The sequence below is a fragment of the Hemicordylus capensis genome, chromosome 15 (genome assembly GCF_027244095.1).
Source record: "Hemicordylus capensis ecotype Gifberg chromosome 15, rHemCap1.1.pri, whole genome shotgun sequence".
Classification (NCBI taxonomy): domain Eukaryota; kingdom Metazoa; phylum Chordata; class Lepidosauria; order Squamata; family Cordylidae; genus Hemicordylus; species Hemicordylus capensis.
In genome coordinates, this window is record NC_069671.1 from 15,392,326 (window position 1) to 15,408,863 (window position 16,538).

At 49.1% G+C, this 16,538-nt stretch overlaps 1 protein-coding gene across 1 annotated transcript; it reads right to left on the minus strand.

Annotated features, from left to right (window-relative positions):
• Positions 1-7,547: 7,547 nt before the first annotated feature.
• On the minus strand, positions 7,548-16,138 carry SELPLG (selectin P ligand). Its single transcript, XM_053279905.1, has 2 exons — positions 14,826-16,138; positions 7,548-9,513 (listed from the first exon to the last, which is right to left on the minus strand). Exon 2 carries the CDS (start codon positions 9,506-9,508, stop codon positions 8,210-8,212), a length of 1,299 nt encoding a protein of 432 aa, XP_053135880.1. The 5' UTR covers positions 9,509-9,513; positions 14,826-16,138; the 3' UTR covers positions 7,548-8,209.
• Positions 16,139-16,538: the final 400 nt, after the last annotated feature.

Below are 16,538 nucleotides of genomic sequence, written 5' to 3' on the forward strand. Positions count from 1 at the left end.
TCTCTCCTCGCAAGCCACCCTCCCTGTCAGAATTCTCGATTTCAGATCTTTCAAAAGTGTTCCCCAGTGGATGCGGTACTCCCCATCTCCTAGATCACCAGGGAGTGATTCTCACCTGGCTTCATGCTGCGGGGTGAATGTTGAACAAAGCCACTTCGGATCCCACTCGTGGCATCGAGGGAAGCAGCCCCTCCCCTCTGCTCTTGGGTTTTGTTTTGATGCAAGTTCACATGGCCTACCTCCAGGTTTCCCTTCTAACCAATGTGCGGAGGGGGAGAGAGTTCTAAAGAGCTACATCAGCATCTCTAAAGAGGGTATCCCTCTTACCATGCTAATGCTTCTACGTCAGTGTCTCTCCCTATTTGCCCTGGTGTTTTCAGAAAAAGTCGCTTAAAACCAGCGTTTTAAAAACCTGGAAATACACCGAGATAAACTGGAATTCACAAGACAAAGCCCGATTGGTGTGTGGAGTGGGTCCAAGGATCTCGGAGTGACTTCGGAGCAAGTTTGGCTGGTGTGTGAACACACACACCCTCTTCCGGAGGAGATTCGAGGTAGAAGTCCTGTCCGTGAAGCCCGAAGCCGCCTGGGCATTTTTCACACAGCAGGATTTACTGCGAGTTTACTGCAAGTTCGAAGTTGCCCCCCAAAAACAATGCAAAAAGTGGGTTGGGGTTTTTTTGGTTGGATATAAAATCGGGCTACACTCCAACATGCAATGAAAAACCCAAGTTGTGTGTGAAGTGCTCCCGGATAGTTTGCAAGGACTTCAGAGTAAATCTGGCCAATTTAGGAACACACCCCCTCCATTCCAGAGGAGATGCGAGCTAAAAGCCCTGTGTGAAAAACGCCCATGTCCATGTTAATCTGGAAGGCGCATCTGCTTTTCCTCCCCTTGAATATGTGGGCCCCCTGCTGGGTGGTTGGGGGGAGCGTGACAGACACCGCTTTTACCACGGCAAATCCTAATTCTCAGCTCAGACCTATTTGCATGCCTAGCAACCAACTCGCTTACTAAGATGGGGACCAAAGCCTGCTATACTTCACAGAAGCAATCAGCCCAGAGGCACATGTTACTATACAGAGGCAGAGCAAAAACCAGTAGCCATTTCACGAATCATGGCTGCATGCGTGCACCCATTCCAGCACTGAACTACAATGTGCTCCACAGTGTCTGGGGCAGAGCCCTGGAGAAGATGATCAGGCCCCTAGGTTTGCTAAATGCCCAAGGCAGGGTGATGCAAGGCAACCTATCACAACTGAGGACTATGGGCAGAACAAGTCAGTGAGCTGGCAACAAAGTAAGAACATGCAGTGCCATGAACTTTGGTAAGCATCTGGAAAATACAAGCAGGTTTTAGGAAGCTTGCCCTGTGGGCGAAAATACAGCGTGAGCGCACATTTATTAGGAACATAAGAAGCGGCTTTCTACCAAGTCAGACCCTTGGTCCATCTAGCTCAGGATTGTCTACACAGACTGGCAGCGTCTTCTCCAAGGTTGCAGGCAGGAGTCATTCTCAGCCCTATCTCGGAGATGCTGCCAGGGAGGGAACTTGGAACCTAGATGCTCTTCCCAGAGCGGCCCCATCCCTTACGGGGAATATCTTCCAGTGCTCACACATGGAGTCTCCCATTCAAATGCAAGCCAGGGTGGATCCTGCTTAGCAAAGAGGACAATGCATGCTCGCTAACACAAGACCAGCTCTCCGGCTCTGGGGTCACGGGGTATTTATTCTTGTAATTGTTGATTGGTTTTAATTATTTTTGTTTTATTTGTAAACCACCCTGAGCCAATTCTGGAAGGGTGGTATAAAAATTGAATGAATGAATGAATGAATAACCCAGGCAGGTGGCAGCCTCACCGGTAGTAGCGACTGGTCCTAACGAGCCAGGGGGGCACCCAAGGAGGCAGTCCAGGTTGCTCCTCTCTCTCCCACCTGGCCAGTGACCCGCATGGCCTGCAGGGTGGCCATTCATCAGGTGGAGTGCACGGTGCACAGCTCTACCTGATGAATGGCCAGCCTGCAGGCCGTGTGACTCTCGGGCGGGGCAGGAGAGAGAGGAGCAACCCAAGGGGCTTCCTTGGGCACCTTCCTGGCTCCTTAGGACCAGTCGCAACTGCTCACAGGGGTAGAAAACCAGACTCCCCCGAATGTATCTCGACAGGCCAAAAGCGAGAAGCAGGCAGCAGATCAATGCAGCTTTTTGAACACAGTCAGCCTAACGAAGGGTGATTCACCCACCACAATCGGGGCAGTGGAAACAAACCCTTTGGCACCGTTACTCATGAGACCAAAGAACGAAATGGAGTTTGTTTGTTTTTCATTACTAGGCAGTAACAGATGCTGCTTTAAGGAGAGAGAGAAAAGCAGGAGCATCGATCCTGTGGATCTAAAATTCTACGCCACACGGTGGGGGAGGTTCTGGAGCAGTGCGGAAATTTTGCAGAAAATCCGTTAGCCCCAGATACCAGCTAGGCACTTCGCCTGTAGTTTGTTCTGCACCACGAATGCAACAAATATCTATACACGACAAATATTTATAGACCGCTTTTCAACAAAAGTTCGTCAAGCGGTTTGCATAGAGGAATAATAAATAAAGACACGAAATGGCCCCCTGTCTCCAAAGGGTTCACCATCTAAAAAAGAAATATAGGATAGACACCAGCAACAGCCACTGGAGGGATGCTGTGCTGGGGACGGATAGGTTCAATTGCTCTCCCCCTGCTAAATATAAAGCATCACCACTTTTAAAAGGTGCCTCTTTGCTCAGTTAGCAGTTTGTGAGCACCCTCTTGTGGCCAGAAGCATCACTTTTTATAAAAGAGAACCTCTTTAAAGAATTAAACTCTGTTCTCGCATGCCGGGGTCACAAAGGACTCAGTCAAGCTGCTGTCCAAAGACAGAGAGAATGCAACCTAGAATGGGTTGTTTTGTTTGGGAGGGAGGGTGGGCTTTCAGACTAATTGCCAGGAGCTTTTTCAGACAGAAGGCTTTACCAGGAGGCTTTACTGTGAGTTCGGGGCATAACGGGCACTCTGATGCAAAAAGAGGATTTTTATTTATTTTTAACCTTGGATATTAATCAGGCTAGGTTCCAGTATGGAGTGGGAAGCCCAAAATGTGTGCGAAGCACTCTCAGAAATGTCGCATGGACTTCAGAGTAAATCTGGCTGATATGTGAACACACACACACACCCTCCCCAAGTGAACTCGTGGTAAAGTTTTTGTCCTAGAAAGCTCCAGGAAATAAAGGCCCTGTTAACAACAGCATCTTAAACACAAAGCAGCTCGTTGTGGCAGAAGCTCTCGTGGACTGCAGCCCACAGAGTAACATCGGCAGCTTGTGTGTGCATGCGGACGGGTAGAAAGAGATTGCCACCCTTCTATGGGTTTGCGGCTAGGACTGGCCCATCCACTAGGCAAACTAGGCAGGAGCCTTGGGCGCTAAGCGAGGCGGGGCGCTGATGGCCCGAATCACATCCCCCGGTAAGCAAACGCCGGTGCCTCTGGCCCCGCAGGTGGGCACACTTCCCTTCATCCGAGTGGGAAGGCGGGTAGCCAAATGGATGCTCCTTGTTGCCTGCCCGACCCCCCACTTGCTGTCCTTGCTGCCTCTGCCTGCTGCCGCTCCTGCTTCAGAGCATGATGATCACATTGCCAGGCTGCGTGGTGATGTCATCAGCATGCGCCATGGCAGGCTGGTGGGAGGGAGGGCGTACGGACCGCCGCCCACCCAGATGGTAGGGATGGCCTGCCAGTGCCCACCAGACCAGCCGCTCAGATGATAAGAGGTGCCTGTCCGTGCGGGCGAAGAGGGTATCCGGGGCGCCAAAGCCAGGCTTCACCTGGGGCCCCAACATTCCTTGGGCTGGCCCTGTTTGCTGCCCAATTTATTGCAGCAGGGGGTGATGGGAGTTGTAGTCCAACCACAGGTGGAGTGTCTCAGGTTGGCCACTGCCACCTGTCATAGAAAAAGCAGTATATAAATGTTAAGAAAAGCGGTATATAAACATTTGTCATCTTCATATTTGTATAGAAGGTGTTTAGAGCTCACCACTGTGTTTGAGTTCAGGAGGGGAAACTTCACTCGCCATTTCCTTGGGGGGGGGGGTGTTTTAGGTGCACATGAGTCAACCTGAAAGAGCCTTTACATGAAACGGAAGGTTTTAGATCTAGGATAGGGTTTTCTACCGGCTAACCATGTGCCTATCACGACTGGTGGGGTGTGTGTGGATAGACTTTGTGTATGGAAGAGATCTGGAGGCGGAAGCAGGGAGATGGCATGGCAGAGCTCTGTGTGGACAGACACTTTGTGGGTTCTCGCCCCGGATATAAATCGGGCGACACTAACGCCCGACAAAAAACCCGAATTGTGTGTGAAGGGCTCCCCAGTAGCTCTCAGGGGCTTCAGGGGAGGGGTGTGCACAAAACTGCTCCTGGCATCTTTGCTTTTGTGCCCCCAAACGAGAACCCTGTCTCGACTCGAGTTCAGCCCAATTCAGGGTACTAAACCTCAAAAAACCATTTTATTTTTTCCGACTTACCCACAGGTCCGACAGCCTCCAGGGAGCGCTGCCACAGTCATGATCCGGCCACTCAAATGGCCAAGGCACATGTGTGGCAACCTCCAAAAAGGCCACCACGACAACTGAGAGGATCAAAATGGCCCCCAAATGGGCCAAACGGGCCCATAGAAGACCAAGGGGTCGGCGGAGGGGGAACCTCTGGAAACCAACCCCACGGCTGCAGCAGCACCCTCTGGAGGCCCGGCCCCTGAACCGGTTCAGAGCGGAGCCGTCTTGAGGTTGAGCCGAACCGGGCCTCAAGCCGGGCCTCGAGTCGGTTTGCACACCCCTACTTCGGGGTAAATTTGGCCGATAAGTGAACACACACCTCCATTCCAGGGGCTGCCGGGTGTGAAAAGCTAACTCCCTGCTGTTGGAGCATCCCCCAAAACTCTGTGCAAAGACTTCTAGGAACAAAGGAAACATAGGAAACTGCCATATACTGAATCAGACCATTGGTCTATCTAGCTCAGTATTGTCTTCACAGACTGGCAGCGGCTCCTCCAAGACTGCAGGCAGGAATCTCTCTCAGCCCTATCTTGGAGATGCTGCCAGGAAGGGAACTTGGAACTTTCTGCTCTTCCCAGAGCAGCTTCATCCCCTGAGGGGAATATCTTGCAGTGCTCACACATCAAGTCTCCCATTCAGATGCAACCAGGGCAGACCCTGCTTAGCTATGGGGACAGGTCATGCTTGCTACCACAAGACCAGCTCTCCTCCCTGACATTATGACTCATGGTGTTGGCAAAATGTTCTTTGCACAGGTTTTTTGTACATGCATCCACCGGGTACAAGCCTAGAGGCACACTTCCCTGGGAGTGGAGTAAGCTGCACGGAACACAGTGAGGCTTGCTTCAAAGTAAGCTTGTGGAGGATCATGCTGCAGTTTGCAGGGCAAGGCGGCTTCTGCAAGCCCTAGCCTCTTGTCCGTGGTGACCTTCCTGATAAAGGCAACAGAGATACGGCTGCTCAGAAAGGGTGGGGTTCGCCACAGGATGGATCTGGGCCCTCGCTCAGCCACAAGCTTAGGAGACTTTCTTGCATTATGCTGTGCTGTGCAACTGGTTTCCTCTGCAGTTTCTCATCAGTTAGCCAAGCCTGTGACTCATCTCGCTTCTGGGGCAGCCTCCCGGAAAACCTCTCTCCCAGGTTGGTTCTACCGAACTGCAAATGCGAAAGAAAGAAAGAAAGAAAGAGATGCAACAATGTTTATTCCTGCAAGTGGGTAAATTGCCAGGAAAAAGGTTGTCATTCTTCTGTTGTCAGAAAAATGACGATCTCCCTAAGATGCTCTGGAGAGTTTGAGACCCATGGTCGGATGCTTTGGTGGGCATGTGTGAACTCATCCTAGCCACCTCATGGCCTCCCTGGGATGAAAGATTGCCATAGAGACACGAGATGCCTGGAGCTTCCATGTACAGGAGTAGTCTGCCTGCAAAGCCCACTTCCTCTGGGCCAAGAGCGGGGGCAGGTGGACAATGGCCTTCATGCCTATTTGTGGACATCTGGCTGGCCATTGAAAGCAGGGAGTTCGACTAGAGCGGGGTTGGCCATCTAAGGCACTCCAGGCTGTTGTGGGACTACAACTTCCATCATCCACAACCATAATAAATGTCAGCTGGGATGATGGGAGTTTTAGTCCAACAGCAGTGCCCCCCCCCACTGGAACGTAGGAAGCTGCCTTCTACTGAGTCCAGCCCTTGGGCCATCTTGCTCAGTGCTGTCTACACTGACTGGCAGCAGCTCTCTCCGGTTTCAGGCTGAGAGGTCTTTCCCAGCTGGCCTGGAGCTTTTCCGGACAGCAGGCTTTAGCACATCAGACCAGGTTTTCTGCGAGGCTTTACTGCGAGTTCAAAGCTCCTCCCCACACCAAAAAAAGATGCAAAAAGTGGATTTTTTAAACCCCGGATATAAATCGGGCTACACTCTAACGCATTATGAAAAACCCAAATTGTGTGTGAAGTGCTCCCCGATCGCTTGCAGGGATTTCGGGGTTAAGCCCACCCTCCATTCCGGAAGAGCCGCAAACTAAGGTGTGCAAAACGTCCTGGAGATGCTGCCAGCCTGGAAAGGAACCTGTGACCTCTGGCATGCAAGCCGATGCTCTGCCACTGAGCTATGGCCCCATCCCCTAAGGGGAATATCACACGCCGTCGCCCCTCCAAATGCAAACCACAGCAAACCCTGCTTAGCAGAGGACGGCCAATGCCTACACCACAAGCCTGGCTCTCCATGCCGTGCCGGGGGCGACACGGACTCCCAGCCTTCGCAAAGACCAGGGAGGTCCTAGGAAGCCACAAGGATTTTCACCGCTGACGTCTTCAAGAGAGGCCGAAACCCACGGGAGGAAGGAGGGGAGAAAGCAGGTGACAAAAAGGAGGAGGCAGGGAAGGGAAGAAGGGGACCAGAGAGGAGCAAGAAAGGAGGCCGGCAGAAGAAGGCCGAGATCCTGGAAAAGAGGCCAAAGCCCACAGAGATGGAGGAGGGAGACAAGACCACTTCTGCTCCCGGTCTGACAACACGGGGGCTTTTTCGTTTCTGCTGCGAGGTGCCCTGCGGTCAGGACTTCTGTGTGCCAAGCAACTTCTTCCCCTTCATACACTTTCCGTTTTAATCAACTTTTAATTGTTATGTATGAGGAGGTCTTTGTAGCCAATCCATCTTGAATCCCTCGAACCGGTGGGATTTGCGTTACATTTACGGTACGTTTTCCCCTCCAGAGTGTCGGCAAGGACACAAAGCCCTTGGCGGTCTACATGGAAATCCTGTGCAGCTCTTGCTATTCCAGACATTTATTGCCATTCTTCTGGTCTTAGGAACATAGGGAACTGCGGCCTGAGTCCGACCCTTGGTCCATCTAGTTCAGTATTGTCTGCACTGACTGGCAGCGGCTTCTCCCAGGTTGCAGGCAGGAGTGTTTCCCAGCCCATCCCACACACCCCTAAAATAATTCAGTAATAAAACTCCCGTACAATAGATGCAGCAGCCAGAGATATTTTTTTTCCTTTTAAAATCTAGAATGCTTCCCTTTTAGGGAAGAGCTACAATGACATGGTGTGATCTAGAGGCTGATATACAGAATTTTGCGACATTATACGAAAAGTGACTAGATTTGTCTGCTAAAAGAACCCGGATATAGAATGCATCAGATCGGCCTGGGAGATCCTTTCGTATGGGCAGATTTCATTTATGGCACAAATTGCAATTAAAAACACAACAAAGAAGAAGGTGGCCAACTGTTTCAATCTCCCCTGATCAACCGCCAGGGCAGAAACATCCCAGAATCGGTATGTTTTTTATATCTGACGGGAGGGCATTAAAAGAGGCCCTAGAAAAGTCCCACCGAGTTGCTTTTAACACACAGTCTAGCGAGGGTTGCCAACTCTGAATGAAGCTGTTCCTGGAGATCTTTTCCCCAATTCCCCACCCCAAAACTTTCTCACAATATCCGGCTCTTAAAACCTACTGGGTTGCTTTCAAGAGATTGATGCTGATGCCTAGAGACTCCGGATCAGTCTTGAGGGTTGGCAACCCTACCTAGAGTGAGTTGATCATCCCGGAAGATGTTTTGAATTACAAGTTCTAGAAAGATGACATCGACAACGGCACCCAGGATATTCGCCAGTACCATCGGCATGGGTGCTAATGGTCGGGCAGGAAACTATTTAGAGTCAGGCGGTCCATCTCCACCTCGGATCCATTCTCTCCCGGCAACTTCAGCCTCCGGACCCGGCGAGGCTGCCCTCCCGCCTCGTCCGCCTCTTCAGCGGCCAGCAAGGACGAGATGCACACCATCTCCCTCGGGTTGTGCAGGTTCAGTCTGTAGGCCCGTCTCTGGCGCCAGAGCAGAGTGGCAAGGACAGCGGTTGAAACAATGAAGATGGCGGCAACAAGGGCCAAGAGAAAAATGGCCAGTAAGCATTTCCCAACCAAGATGGCAGCAGGGCCAGTGGAAGATGTCTCTGGGGATGGTTTCACCCATTTCATTCCAACAGTGCTGACTGTTGGGACCCCGGGGTTGGCTGTTGTTGATTTTTCTCCCTTTGCTTTAAAGCCATGGACAAAGTCTCCTCCAAAAGTTGCTGTGGCAGCAGTTGAAGTGTCAGTTTCAACTGACCCTGGTTCGGTTGTCTCGTCCAGCTCGTGCAGCGTCGGCTCAGTCGTCTCGTCCAGCTCGTGCAGCGTCGGCTCAGTCGTCTCGTCCAGCTCGTGCAGCGTCGGCTCAGTCGGCTCGTCCAGCTCGTGCAGCGTCGGCTCAGTCGTCTCGTCCAGCTCGTGCAGCGTCGGCTCAGTCGTCTCGTCCAGCTCGTGCAGCGTCGGCTCAGTCGTCTCGTCCAGCTCGTGCAGCGTCGGCTCAGTCGTCTCGTCCAGCTCGTGCAGCGTCGGCTCAGTTGTTTCGTCCAGCTCGTGCAGCGTCGGCTCAGTCGTTTCATTCACTGTCCACAGCGTCGGCTCAGTCGTTTCATTCACTTCATGCAGCGTTGGCTCAGTCGTTTTGTTCACCATCCACCGTGTCGGCTCCGTCGTTTCGTTCACCTCGTGCGGCATTAGTTTAGTCGTTTCATTCACTGTCCACAGCGTTGGCTTGGCCGTTTCGCTCACCACACGCAGTTCTTCAGTAACAGAGTCATTCCTGAGCAGCTGAGTGAAGGCTGTCTTGAGCTGTTCCACAATGGTCTGTGATGTAATCACCATCCGATCATCCCTCTTTCTGCGGGGCAATAATGGAGAGAACTCACGACCTGTGTCTTCTCCAGTCTTCCACTCCCACTGTCCAGGGGTAGCCAAGCGGTTCTCCGAATGGACCCCAAGACGATGTGCCTCCACATTCTCTCCAGAGGCGCCATCTTGGGAAAGGAGTTTTAAGGTTGGGAACTGGTATCCATCAGTGAGGAGAAGGTCGGAAAGAAGCATCAACAGGCAGGGCAAGAGAGGTGCCATTTTGCCTGAAATGGGTGGGAAAGAAGGCCAAGCAGACACATTAATGCTTGTTCACACACTTCCTCCTGCATCTCAAAATGGCTGCTATGAGTGAGAAGCCTTCACAGCCCCTCAAATTTCCACATGTGTTCTCACTAACGAACAGACACAAAGTGGCGTGCCTGTTTCCCATCAACCCCCATGTTACCCTCAAAACAACCCTGTGAGGCGGGCTAGGCCAAGAGAGACTGCCCAAGGTCACCTGGAGTGCTTCATGCATGAACGAATCCATGGTCCAAGTCTGAAACTCTAACCATTACACACCACACTATTGTTTAATTGTACCTTAGAAATGGTGGGGCAAACTGTAACACACCCTGCATGTTCCTGTTTTCCCAGCATTAATTTCTCCTAGGCGGCCAACCTGAGGCTGTCCAGCTGTTGGACTACAACTCCCATCATCCACAGTCACGGCTCTGCAGCTGGGAATGACGGGCACTATAGTCTAACAGCTGGAGCATCATCATCAATCATCATCTTTATTATAGCCACCGGCCAGCAAGAACTTAACACCACATAACATACCAAGTATTGATTGATTGATTGATTGATTGATTGATTGATTAAGTGCCGTCAAGTTGGTGTCAACTCTTAGCGACCACATAGATAGATTCTCTCCAGGATACAAAGTAAATACAACCATTGTTAAGTTACTTCCTCCTAAGGGCTTCTGTAAAATAATATACATACCATACCAAGACTTGTATTACTTTGGAAATTAATTCGTGATTAATTTTGCCCGCTACAAAATTTAGCTACTTTATGTGAAATATCAGAGTCCTGGTCAGAAAGAAGAAAACATACATAATATTCGTCAGATAGGCCTGGCCCGATTAAAAAGGGAGCAAGGAGAGAATTACAAAGATCTCTCTAACACAATATATATAATAGGATGTGGGTTATTGGTTCTGCTGTACCTACACTGCAAGGGCAAAGCCATACACACACACACACACACACACACACACACACACACACACACACAATATACAGATACACACACATATGGTAAAAATATGTAATATATATATATGCATATATGTATATTCAATATACATATATGTATGTATGTGTGTGTATATATACACACACACACAGATAGAAACTAAAAATATGTTATTCTATATACATACAGGGGGAAAAACTAAATTAGCCATTTCTGACCCACAAAGTGTGGATCTAAGTTGCAGCTGTACAGAATCTGGCTAGCTGATGCGAAACATCAGTGTGATTATCAGAAAGAAGTAAGTCTATATAGAACTCATCAGAATTATTTGGATATCTAAAAACAAAAGGAGTAATCTCTAAATCGTAAGTCACAATTAAAAAAGAGAGAGAGAGAAATACAAGAGCATATGGCCTGCGAAAATGGGATTCCCATAATCCAGGTGGGATCATGTAATAATCTCAAACTGATTTGGGGTTTATTCTGTGGCTGTGGAATGCGTCCCTGGTTGAAATAAGAGCCTCCCCATCTCTGACAACTTTTTAAAAGGCAGTCAAGATGCATTTATCCACCCAGGCTTTTAATTAGATACTGTTTTAATTGTTTATTTTAATAGCTTTAACATTGTTTTAAATTTTAGAATTATTCTGTTTTTTAATCTTTTTATTTGTTGTAATTTGTATTGTTTTATTGTAAAGCGCCCAGAGACTTAAGTTTTGGCCGGTATACAAATATGTTAAATACAAATAAATAAATAAGATTCTCCCTCGAACGACCAAAATCTAGAGGCATTTTTCCCCGCCCACCTACAAGCCTGTATCGGCAGCTGCCAGGACTCTTTCACTGGGGTGTTCCAGCAGAAACGGTATCAAGATCTTGGCACACCTTCAAGATCTGGTTTCTTGCCAGAAGCCTCTAGAAAGCGGTACCCCATCCTGGTTGTTTCCGTGGCCCCACATTTCAAGAGCAGAAACACCAGTATTGATGCATGCCTAGAGCTGGACAAGAGACACACCTTCTGGGGTAAGGCCTCTGGGAGCTTCCTGTGAAGAGAGCGTCTTTCTTGGGTCGGAAACGGCAGAAAAAGATGTTGACAGGATAGGCAGGCCAGCTAACCACAGACAGGTACTTATCTTCACTGAACGCAACCCAAGATAAGATTGTTTCCCCCCCCCCCTTCACCAAACAGATTCCGGAGAGCAAGTTCTCTTGTGCACCGTGGCACTTGGTGAGAGGGAGAGGTCCCTGCCCGCAAGCAGTTTCCAGTCTAACACTGTCCATGATCACAAAGGTGGTGGGGGAAAGCAAGGCAAGGGAGAAGAGGAGGAAATCAGTGACATCTTCCAAGAATGGGGAAGAAACATGGAAGTACTTAAATTTACTTAAATTTAAAGGGATGTGAAAGGAGAAGAGAGGTGAGGAGGGGGGTGAGTTTGATGAAGGGAGGGCAGCAAAGGAGTCTTCTGGGGGTTCCTATGAGACCTTTGAGTGTCAGGTAAAAGGTAAGGTGTGCTATCATGTCGATTTCGACGCCTGGTGCCCACAGAGCCCTGTGGTTATCTTTGGTAGAATACAGGAAGGGTTTACCATTGCCTCCTCCCACACAGTATTAGATGATGCCTTTCAGCATCTTCAGCGTGGTGTAGTGGTTAGAGTGCTGGACTAGGACTGGGGAGACCCGAGTTCAAATCCCCATTCAGCCTCATGATACTTGCTGGGTGACTCTGGGCCACTCACTTCTCTCTCAGCCTAACCTACTTCACAGGGTTGTTGTGAGGAGAAACTTAAGTATGTAGTACACCACCCTGGACTCCTTGGAGGAAGAACAGGATATAAAATGTAAATTTTTTTAAAAAAATTAAATATCACTGCGGCCCGATATAGGAGTTTCCCATAGTCTGGGAAACATACCAGCGGGGATTCGAACCGGCAACTTCTGGCTTGCTAGTCAAGCATTTCCCCACTGCACCACTCAAGGTGTCAGAGAAGGGCAGATGTGGAAGAAAGCTGTGAGGATTGCTGCAGCTACTACTGTGAATATATACTGCTCTCCCATAAAAGTGCTCAAAGCAGTTCACCTAGAAAAATAATAAATATGGTAGTGCCCTGTCTGAGCCATTTTTGGAAGGGTGGTATATAAATCAAATAAATAAATAAAATAAAGATATCATTTGATGGATGAACCCAATCTAAAAGAGAGAGTGGACCGGGAGAGTCCCCCCCCCCACTCTCACAACACCCGATGTAGTGGTCATCCCATGAAACCCAGGAAATTTAATGTCCATAAAAGGAAGTACCTTTCCACAAAATTATCTGAGCCACAGGATGTGGTGATGGCCACCAGCTTGGTTGGCTTGATTTGGTCTCGGACAGATTCATGGAGGACAGATCTATCAATGGCTACTAGTCTGGTGGCTGTGGGCCAGCTCCAGCCTCAGAGGCAGGATGCCTCACAATCCCAGTTGCAGGGGAGCAACAGTAGGAGAGAGGGCATGTACATAACTCTTGCCTGTGGGCTCCCCAGGGGCATCTGGTGGGCCACTGTGTGAAACAGGATGCTGGACTTAGATGGGCCTTGGGCCTGATCTTCAGGGGCGTATCTAGGGTAGGGCAGGCAGGGCACGTGCCCCGGGCGCCACTTGAAGGGGGGCTCCATTTTGTAAAATTAAAAAAAAAAAGGCTGCCGAAAACAAAATGGCCACTGTGCATGCTCAAATGGCCTCTGTGAGGCCCTAGGTCATGCCAGGCCTTGCAGAGGCCATCTGAGCATGTGCAGTGGCCATTTTGTTTTCAGTGGCCTTTAAAAAAAAAAAAAGATTATTTTTAAAAATGGCTACCGCACATGCTCAAATGGTCCCTGGGAGGCCCTAGAGGCCAGTGGGGTGAGGGGGAACCTTTGCAAAAAACCCCAGCCTTTAGGAAGCCCCCCAAAGGGGCTACAGGTAAAAATAATATAATTAATATAATATAATATAATATAATATAATATAATATAATATAAGACACTGTACATGTATTCTGATTGGCACTATGTACAGAGAATCAGGGCCTGTGAATACTGAGCTGACGCTTATGAGCTAGGATTGTATTCATTTGCTCTTACTTTGCTTCTTGTGATAAGTGAGTTGAATGTAATGTCTTAATAATATGGCTATTAATGGTGAGTTTGTCTTTGAATCAGTGTGAAATCCTTAATATTAAGGCCCATTGGGAGTTTCTTGCTCTCTTTCTCTCATTTTAACTGTCTTTCTGAAAGACTAGAATATATTCCAAGCAGTGATACAGTTTACTCTGCATATCCTTTAATTATTTTCAGAGTATCTGGGAAAAGCCAAATTCTTGATTTATTTCTAAAGCTTATGTAATAGTGATGCTACAATGCATAGTAGAGAATTAGACAGGCACTTCTGTTTAGTTTTCCAAGTACACCTCCACATAGTATTTGGGTATTTCATGAGTCCCTGCATACTGAAAATTGGAGTTTTCCAGCATTTTTTGGTCTGGCTAAGTCCACTGCTAAATAGTTTTTGAAATATTAAAAGATTAACAAGCTTGACTTGTATTTTTCAGCTGATATGATGGTAAAGTTATCTGAAAGATGGGTGTCAGATGCTTGGACAGGGGGTGCAATTTCAGTGTTTGCCCTAGGCGCTATTTCCCCTAGATACGCCTCTGCTGATCTTATGTTCTTAAAATAGAAGATAGACTAGGGTTGCCACAAAGTCACCTTAAGTAGCGCAGCGGGGAAATGCTTGACTAACAAAAAGAAGGTTGGCAGTTCGGCTCTGTGGGCGCCAGGAGTCGAAATAGACTTGATGGCACATTTCACCTTTTTAGGGTTGCCATATTCTGGCTTTCCAAATCCGGGTGCCTAATTTGCATATAATGTAAAAGGGCTTGAAAATAATGTTTGAGCAGAATAGTGACTGCATGTTTTGCTCCATAACTCCGCTTCTACAAGGTAGTAGTAGTAGTGTTGTTGTGCGGAATGAAAGCTGAAATCCAGGCAAATCTGGGAGGGCTAAGCAATCTGGGTGAGATGCTTAAAATCCAGGTGAAACCCGAAATTCTGGGGAGGCGTGGCTGGGAACTCTAAGGTGACCCCAGCAACAGCCACAGGAGGATGCTGTGCTGGGGTCGGATAGGGAAAGTTGCTCTCCCCCCGATAAAAACAAGAGTATCAACACTTTGAAAGGTGCCTCTTTTTTTTTAGTAGTATTTCTTTTGAGGGTGCTGCTACCCAAACCTTAAAGCCCATCTGGATCAGCACAGGCACACACACAGACACTCACACACAAGCTGCAGACCCTTCCCATCCTGAAAGCTACATACCCAGGTCGCAGGAGAGTCCAGCACAGACACGAATGGCCCTCCGTCGCAGGCACAGGCTGGCAGCCACACAGGAAGCAGACTGGGTGGGACAGACACAGCGCTCAGTGCACGCCACTCGGACCACAGTTTCTCCAGAAAAGAGAAGCAGCGCCCACACGCAGATGCAGCCTCTCCCCAGTTTCTCATCTTACCTGCTACAGGACAGAAGAGGAAGCCCACAGCTGCTGGGCCACATAAGGAGGAAAGGCAATGTCGGAAGGGGAGCCGTGTGTGGTTTTGGAGAATGTGCATGATGCAGCTTCCTCTTGAGGCAGAGGGGGGCGGAATAAAGTGTGTGTGAGAGTGTCAACGCAGAGAGGAGTGGCCACCACGGGGCCCTAAGGAGGCTTTGCCCAGGATCCTTCGAGCATGCCTGGCCTGAGGCTGGCCCGCATTTTTAAAAGGGGTTCTGAATTTGCCATCACAAAATAAGGGAACACCATTAGGGTGCTTTCCAGGTTAACCCTTACCCCAGTGTCACTACAGATATGCTCAGTGTGAGTCTGTATGTCCAGTGTTGTGATTACAGATCTGCTCAGTGTGATTCCATGCGTCCTGTGTCGTGACTACGGATCTGCTCAGAGTGATTCCATACTTCCAGGATTATGACTACAGATCTGCTCAGTGTGATTCCGCACTTCCAGTGTTGTGACTACAGAGCTGCTCAGTGTGATTCCGTGATTCCTGTGTCATGACACCGTAGTCCCTGTGCTGACAGCAAGGGGCCGTTCACATTTCCGATGCCTTACTTCAGATTTGATCTTTGCAATTTAGTGCTACCACGCTGCAATTCCGCTGTGGAAAAATAGCTGTATCTCCCTGTTGTAGGAGTTTGAGATTCTGGGGCTTGTTTTCAATACCATCCTGCCAAGCTGAAGCATCTTACTGCTCTTCTAGGGTGTACTCTGGAGAGCACCCAGGACTTGTTTATAGTTATTAATTTGAATGCCTGCAGACTGGAAGGAAATGGCCCTTGATTGCCAGGAAGTTTTTCTCACCCGGCTTTTAGCTCACTTCTCCTTCAGAACGGAGGGGGTGCGTTCATGTATCAGCCAAATTTACCCCAAAGTCCCTGCGAGCGCTGAAGCCTGCTGTCTGGGAAAGCCGCCAGGGGTTGAACCTGGCGTCTTCTGAATGCAAAGCAGATACTCTACCACGGATCTATTGCCCTGATGTCTTACAGCAGAAGGGGCCCACATGCAGTCACCCATCCAAATGCAGATCAATGCAAGCCCTGCTTAGCAAAGGGGGCAATTCATGCCTGCTGCCACAAGACTGGCTCTTGCACCAGAGACCTTGTTGACAGATCCCCACCTGGCAGCCCTCTGGACTTGACCCCCTTCCTAGGACCACAGCTTCGAAATGACAAATCCAAGCCACATATGGGTCTTCTGGCCAAACCAAGCATTTTGACACTGATGCAGAACTTCAATGCTGAACAGGCTTCATTGCAAGATCCAGCTGACAACCTTTTCTCTGAATGGGCTTTGCAGAGAGCACCGAGGGCTTGGAGGAGGAGCCGGGGGCGGGGGGCGTTGCATTTAATTTCATGTGGGACGTATCCAGTCACTCCGTTGCAGAAGCAAGAGAGGAAGTGGCTGCGAAAAACGTTGCGAAACAGATTCTTGTCTGTGACTGTGTCGGTCGACAGTCCAGAGGTGGTTGCTCTGGAAA